The 7,812-nt window shown below is 39.8% G+C and overlaps 2 protein-coding genes across 5 annotated transcripts; one reads left to right on the forward strand and one right to left on the reverse strand.

Annotated features, from left to right (window-relative positions):
- The first annotated feature begins 1,777 nt into the window (after positions 1 to 1,777).
- Positions 1,778 to 4,207, forward strand: fhl2a (four and a half LIM domains 2a). 4 transcript variants are annotated; one of them, XM_046053480.1, is made up of 5 exons: positions 1,778 to 1,933; positions 2,201 to 2,375; positions 3,039 to 3,208; positions 3,339 to 3,525; positions 3,631 to 4,207. In XM_046053480.1, the coding sequence occupies exons 1-5, from the start codon at positions 1,778 to 1,780 to the stop codon at positions 3,780 to 3,782; spliced, it is 840 nt and encodes a 279-aa protein (XP_045909436.1). In that variant the 3' UTR covers positions 3,783 to 4,207. The 4 variants fall into 4 exon arrangements, with proteins under 4 accessions (XP_045909436.1, XP_045909439.1, XP_045909437.1 ...); XM_046053483.1 differs by lacking the exon at positions 1,778 to 1,933 and having other exon boundaries at positions 2,265 to 2,375; positions 3,046 to 3,208; XM_046053481.1 differs by lacking the exons at positions 1,778 to 1,933; positions 2,201 to 2,375 and adding an exon at positions 2,718 to 2,907.
- A 212-nt stretch (positions 4,208 to 4,419) lies between these two features.
- On the reverse strand, positions 4,420 to 7,255 carry lg07h2orf49 (linkage group 07 C2orf49 homolog). Its single transcript, XM_046053885.1, has 4 exons — positions 7,085 to 7,255; positions 6,714 to 6,874; positions 6,262 to 6,526; positions 4,420 to 5,746 (listed from the first exon to the last, which is right to left on the reverse strand). The coding sequence occupies exons 1-4, from the start codon at positions 7,193 to 7,195 to the stop codon at positions 5,693 to 5,695; spliced, it is 591 nt and encodes a 196-aa protein (XP_045909841.1). The 5' UTR covers positions 7,196 to 7,255; the 3' UTR covers positions 4,420 to 5,692.
- Positions 7,256 to 7,812: the final 557 nt, after the last annotated feature.

Raw genomic sequence — 7,812 nt, forward strand, 5'->3', positions numbered from 1 at the left:
TTATTTAATTAACTGGGAATTTCTTCAGAACTGTTGCTTTGGAAGAGAAGATGTGACTTAAGCGAGCTGTTTAGAGGTCTCACTGTCAGAGAAAGCACTGGTTTACGGTTTTCATTTGCATTCAAGATACGATAGAATTGCTTTTTCAGTTTGACAAAAAAATACAACTCCTTTCAAAAACTGAAAAACAAACCCCTTTTTTTTTTTTAAATGCCCAGAGAGTTGATTGTCTGGGTGAAAACAGTAGAACTTTCCAGGGATAGACCAGGCTGCACAGTGGTCAAACACTTGCCATTGCACTGCAAGACTCCCAGATGGGCAGCATCAAAGAGACCTCAGAAACTGGGAAACAGCTGCATGGCATGTCTGAATAGCTGAAGGTTCTATTTGTGACAGTTGAGATTATCCTTTTTTTATTTTTAGGCATCAGATAAACCCTTATATAAGCTAGGTGAGTCATGGTGGGAGCTACAGACAATGAGGGAATGTGGGAGGGGTTGAGAATAACAGAAAGGACAGGCAGATTAACCCATCTCGCATTCAGCCAGATAAAAGATACTAACGGCTTGAATGGTGGGAACATCACAAATCACTCACAGATCTCATGTTGGACCACTGAGGTGGGATTACACAGAGATCACAAGTCCGGACTGTCCAAGCATAATAAAGCAGCAAGAAAGAGGAAAGCAGCTCAATTAAAAACAGTGATGCAAGATATTAAGAAGCAATGAATGAAACAATGGTTTGGAGGGAATATATGAATTTAGAGTTTTCCAGCGTTTTTTCCTAGCCTCCTTATATGGTCAAAGCTTTGCAGAGGAATCATTGCATATATAGTCACGTGAGTCTGGACTGGAGTATGCGTACGAGTTACAAACAAAAAGCCCGTAAACACTGCACGTACTGGTACACTGAACAACTACACTTTTACTCCCTCTGTTTTTCCTCATATCTTCTCTACGCCACTCACACAGACCCACATACACACACTCAAATATCGCCCACGCTATCCTTGGTCAACAGACAGTAAGAGTATTTAGGCACACAGGTGGGATAACCAGGTGGCTTAACAGGCGGACCACAAACAGCTGCAGCTTGTGAGTAGCCATTATTACGAGTGCCATTCAAACCCACTTATACACACACACACACACACACACACACACACACACACACACACGTAAGGGATACAGTGATCTGGTGCTGACAGCTGGATGTGAAGTGATGGATGGGTCAGTGTACAGTGGCATGGTGAGTGTTGGTATGCAACGGGGCAAAAGTCGACTGTCTCCAAGCAGGACTGATAGGAGTTATTTATATCCACCTCATCTGTCACCCTCTACTTCTGACATCGAGAACAAAATGAAAGACTGCTGAGAGATGGGAGAGAGAGACGAAAGAAGGAAAATGCAACACGGAAAAACCCTGTAATGTGAAGGATCTTGATTGTGAATGTGTCCTAGAAAACATTTACTGCGTGGAATTTACGATCTCTGAGAAATCGCTCTTTGCTGAGTGTCAGTGTCACTGCAAAGATGTATTTGAACTGAGCAGCAAAAAGAGAAAACTGTCTACAAAAGCTTATTTAGGTGAAAGGATGTGGAAAATCTTATTCAATCATCCAGATAAAGCTGTTTCATATGTGGAATGAACCAGGTGTGGTAGCCAACCTCATGGCTGTTGGCATAAAAGTCACATAGTTTTGACGGAAAACTCTCTCTCCTCTCACTTCCTATGTCTCTTTCTCTCTCTCTCAGGTGAGTGACCCTGGGTCAAAATGACCGAGCGCTACGACTGCCACTACTGCAAGGAATCCCTGTTTGGCAAGAAGTATGTTCTGAGAGAGGAGAATCCCTACTGTGTGAAATGTTATGAGAGTCTGTACTCCAACACCTGTGAGGAGTGCAAGAAGCCAATTGGCTGCAACACCAGGGTAAAGAGATGTCACTAAATACATCGTTCATATGAGCCCTAACATGCTCTTTATGTGGGTTCCTGTCTTGAACAGTAATTATCATCAAAGTCGGCCTAGCTCTAACTGCCCATGTGATGTTATATTATTATTATATTTTAATATAGGCCTACACGTAATATGTTGTGTGTGTAGCATGAATGAACTACTACTACAATTTGTTTTGTTATGCAGCCTTGTGCTGTATAATGACTAATAAACTACCTTGTACCTTGAATGTTCTTCTAGGATCTGTCATACAAGGACCGTCACTGGCACGAGGACTGTTTCATGTGCTTCCAGTGCAAGCGCTCGCTGGTGGACAAGCCCTTCTCCACCAAGGATGAACAGCTCCTCTGTACAGAGTGCTACTCCAATGAGTATTCCTCCAAGTGCCATGAGTGCAAGAAAACCATCATGCCAGGTAGGAAGAAAGCCACAAAGAGAGCAGCAGAAACCAAATTTTTACCAACCAAAAATCCTATTTCTGAAATAACAAAGCTTCTCACGTGTCACTCAAATTTATTGACAGTTTTTGTGAGTGAAAACCCCAAGTTAGACTGTTAATATCACATATATTAATACAATTGTTGGTAAAAATGTCTGCGCTTCACTAAGCAAAATATGCAATACATGTAAGTTGAAGTAAAACAACTACAATTTCAAACCATAACATCATGAGATGGAATCAGCTAAAGTCTAAGCAGATCTAGAGTAAGTGTCAGAATGGTGCATGTATGAATGGTTTATATATGATTGTCTCAAATCTAAATGCGCCAAATTACATTTTATGCACAACAAATCAGTGAAATTATGTTAAGGTCGGGTTAGTGTCAACTACTAAAGGACCAATATGGACTCAACATTTAGGAAATCCTAACATTTCTGCACATTTTACTAAAGAACAATAAAGTTAAGCTTAAGTATTTCCATGAAGTTGACTGACTGTTCTAAATGTAAACTTTTCTCACAAAAAACCAAAATAAATAATTGAATGTACATTGCACATTTTCTATTTTCTTATTGCTGTTCTCTTTGCATCCGTTTACTAACTCCATCCATTCCCTTACTTTCTGTTTCTCTGAAGGCTCCAGAAAGATGGAGCACAAGGGGAACAGTTGGCATGAGACCTGTTTCACCTGCCAGAGATGCCAGCAGCCCATTGGCACCAAGAGCTTCATCCCTAAGGACAACCATAACTTCTGTGTGCCCTGCTATGAGAAGCAGTTTGCCATGCAGTGTGTGCACTGCAAGAAGGTAGGACACCCAATTGTACATATCATAAACTCTGAAGTGTAACTCATTTTTATAGTCGTACTTATTCTTCATTTTAACTCAAAGAACTGTGATTACACCCGTCTTTGTCACTCTTGTTCACTCTTATCAGCCCATCACCACTGGCGGGGTGACCTACCATGATCAGCCCTGGCACAAGGACTGCTTCCTGTGCACTAGCTGCAAGCAGCAGCTGTCCGGCCAGAGGTTTACCTCTAGAGATGACTTTGCCTACTGTCTCAACTGCTTCTGCAACCTTTATGCCAAGAAGTGTGCCTCCTGCACCACCCCCATTAGCGGTAATCACAATTTATCTCTCCCTGATATGTCCCTAACTCTAAAAAAGTTTTGTTCATCAAATGTTTCTCAGTTGTTTTGACTTGGGACTCATTCTTCTCTTTCAGGCCTTGGAGGCAGCAAGTACATTTCCTTTGAGGAACGCCAGTGGCACAATGACTGCTTCAACTGCAAAAAGTGCTCCGTGTCCCTGGTTGGCCGTGGCTTCCTAACCGAACGTGACGATATCCTGTGCCCAGAGTGCGGCAAGGACATCTAATTCGGTCTGAGGGACGATGGATACAATGATTGGATGACCATGTTATGATAGAGAAATGACATAGATACAAAAAATACTATCAGAGCTCAGCATCCATAGCATATTTACAACCTAGCATTAACTATGAATGTGTATTGTTTGATTCGAAGAAATACAAACTACTAACAGTGTTATTTGAATTTAGAAAGTTTATTTAAGTTAAATGTTCACTCTTTGAGAAAAGGTCTATACTAATAAAATAACTGTTGTCAGTTATGTGAAAGACCTTTGCTTATGAAACAGCAGCATGTTTGGATTTAGACACGGTCTATGGCATTTTGAAATAAATCTACAATATTTATGTAGACTATCCACTTTGAAGTGTAATGATTACTGCTTTGTGCATGAACTAGCTTGATGCTGTAAGAAGTAGAGGTTTTGTGAATTAATTCTGCTATTACCAATTAAATATATTGAAACTGTGTTTCTTTTTGCTCTTATAATTGGAATGCATAAATCTAGCAATTGTGCATGAAATCACATGAATTTCCAGGGGGGACGGGACAAAGGGTTCAAAATGTTTCTATTAAGCAACCGTGAGAGCAGAAACTGTACACACATTAAATACAAAAGTTAGTAAAGATTGGTGAGTCTAGGATAAATTTAGATTTCCTTTATTATTTTTTACCACAATGTTAGTTTAGACTGTAGAATGTTTTAAGTGCTGTATGTTACAATACCGTCATATAATGTGGGCCACAAAGCTGCTAACATTTCTACTGTAATTAAATCAACAAAAGTGATTCATCGTATTGAGACAATTTATTTAGAAAACTGTTGGTACAAACATGACACCAAATTGAAAAAATGGATTCAAATTTGTAATGCTGATTTACTCTACATCCATTTCAAACATACTAACTGCAAAGTCAATTTATCCACAATTCCAAATAAATATATTTCACAAAGTCAATATTCTTGGTTAAGTCCATAATCCTTTTTTTGTCTGAATTATTAAAAGGTGATATTCAGGTGTTATCTGCTTCCTCTGTCAAAACGGCTATTTAGTAGTGGATTATGATCCAGCTGTAGAGGAAAATCATTCATCTCAATGTCATGTGCAACGTATGCACAATAACCGCTTGACACTAATATTTAAAAACTTGAACCTGAACAACTTGTGAAACAGTACAGGTTTGAACAAAGCCGAACATCAGAGGAATGGAGTTCATTGAGAACAAAAATGACACCTACTACTGGCACAAAATGTTAAGTGTACACCCACACTTGAAAGGTTATGCTCAGCATAATCTGTGGTTTGTATTCTTTTAAAAAGGTACACCAGAGACACTCATTATGCATTCACAATGTCCCTTAAATATGTCCATCATTTTGACAGTCACAATCTCATACTACCTAACCCTAACCCATTCCAGTTATGGGATTAACGGTTACAACATTTTAAACAAAATTTAGGCAAGAAACTCAAACCGGTACTGCAGGCCCTCTTACCAAAACCACAGAAACAGAACATCAACAATCATAATTTCTATAAATGGCTTTTCAAAAAACAAAAGTCATGTTGCATGTTCTGTCCTCTAGAAAGTCCATGTGTGGGACCTGAGGAGAGTTTCTCGTCATTGCTGGTAAGGGCACTTGAGGTTGTGGAGAGCAACAAGAAAGCATGTGACTTCAAAAGCAGGTTTGTCTTCAGGGCAACACCCAATCCTCTAAGCTCTCAGAACTGAACGAGAGCTGCAAGGTGGCCTTAACGCACAGGTAAAAGGGTTTTCATCCCTTTGATGCCATGGGATAACTGTGATGGTGGTTAGAGTGCACAGGTAGTGGGCAATAACATTTGGTGGGAGGGGGAGTGATCTGTTCTCCAGGGCCTGAGCTCCCATCAGGTCTGTGTGAGTAGGGACCAGAGGTCAGGGCCATGTCACATGCTGGATCTTTTTCTTCTCCGGAGACTTCACTGCACCCTGAAGAGATGACACATCAACAGGTTGGACCAATAATTAATGCAACATATAATGTACTGCAATCTGTTACTGACCAATTGGCATACCATTATCAGTGATTTGACATATGAAAGATGACTGAAAAGATTTGAATTACAAAGACATAGTTTTTCTTTGTGACAGTTAAAGCTCTGTTGCATGAATTACATGAACATTATAAAGCAGTAAATCATTACATTGAGACCAATTCCCACTTTTCTTTAAATAAATTGTTTGATATTTTAGGGGTATGTTTTTGTCTTTATTTACACATCGATTGTAGTCTTTTCAATACATTGTATATCGAAGAATCACCTCTATTGTGAAAGTATTGTATCAGCATTTGTCATATACTGTATGTTTTCCACCCAGAATTACAAGACAAACATTTAAATACAAGAAATATATTATATAGAATATTAATAATTATGCACATTCTCCTTGAATCACACAGAACATTTGGGTGTAACGCATAACTGAGGACAAAAAGTTCCTACCGAGCTGTTTGCTTCTTGTTTGAGGTTTGCGGTGTCAGTGCTGTGGTGAACGGATGAGGAACAGGAAGAAGAAGAGGACGATGTGTTTCCAGAGAGCCTGCGGATGGGGTTCAACAGGTTTGCAGTAGGGGGAGGTTTTAACCTGTCGGTGATTCCCGATGATACAGTGGTTCCCTCTAGTTTCTTTACTTTTAGTGGGCCAGATTGAGAGGAACTGCCATCAAACACAATCAGATGCCTTTTCCTATTGTGGTCGTTACTTGAACTGGAAATGACCAGACAACAATGACAACAATAATCAATAGTTTATACTCACATGGATTAAAGCCATGTTGATAGTAAGGGCTCTATTCTGGAGCAGGTGCACAGGAGGCACACAAATTGTATTCCCTCGCCTGTACCAGTTTGGGATTTTGGTGACTTGTTGTGCGTCACAGTGGGAGGGTCGTTACCTGTCTGACATGTTAGTCGCTGTCTGTCTCCCTCGGCTCTTCTCCATCCTCTTGCCCCAGCGACTGGTGGGTAAAGTCCTCTGTGGCAGCGGGATGACATGCCGGAGGTAAAGCTCTGTGAGCCGGTCCCGACTCTCACCGTCTCTGGTACCAACATTTTTCTGATTCAGACAGAAGACCTGTTAGCTAACATTGCCCTGTATGAAAAACATTAATCAACGTCTGATGCTAAGAAACCCGCTACTAATGAATCAGCCAATATAAGCAGACAGCTATGATGACTGTTAGCCGGTATGCTAACATTATGGTGTCGTTCTTTTACCTCCACATTAAGTGACAATTTCCACCTTTTTCTCTAGACATTAACTCACCTCACTTAAGATGAGCTGCATAAACTCTTGAGACAACAGCTCAGGGTGCAGTAATAGATCCACATCTGTGGTACAAACAGACTTTACATCTTGTCCTGTGGAAGTCGCCATATTTGATGATCGTGTCTTCCCGACATGCACCGCGTCACAACAATACAGACAGCATGGCAGACTGCAACTTGGCTCTGAAACATTCTGATGTCTGAACGTTTATATGCCTATTATTAAAATGTCAACGCGATCATTTTTATCAGGAATTAAAGTGTGTACCGCAGACTTCACGAATAGAAGACATGCTCAGAGGAAATGCTCAAATTACTCCAGTAACTATTACAGCAGATTTGCCACTTAAAGTATTTTTTTTATTTGAGGGAAAATTTGCATCTATTTACTTATTTGTTCAAGGCTATTTCTAAAATACTTTAGTATACTCAATCTGTGCAGTTTCAAAGTGAAATCAAAGATGATTCAACTGAATGGTGTTAAATGTCTTAGAATTCAGATATTTTACTTAAAGGTTCAGTGTGTAAGTTTTAGTGTATCTGATCTAGTGGTGAGGGTTGAGCCTTGTTGAACCTTCAACAAATGACTCAGTGCATTCAATTGCTCCTGGGACGAAATAAGTACTTTATAATAAATGTAATAATTCTAATGGCAATTATAAAGTTAGCAGTAAAAAAACTAAATTTGTACTTTTTTCCATGAGGTTCTGCATGTACAATCTAATT

This window comes from Micropterus dolomieu, linkage group LG07 (assembly GCF_021292245.1).
Source record: "Micropterus dolomieu isolate WLL.071019.BEF.003 ecotype Adirondacks linkage group LG07, ASM2129224v1, whole genome shotgun sequence".
Lineage (NCBI taxonomy): Eukaryota > Metazoa > Chordata > Actinopteri > Centrarchiformes > Centrarchidae > Micropterus > Micropterus dolomieu.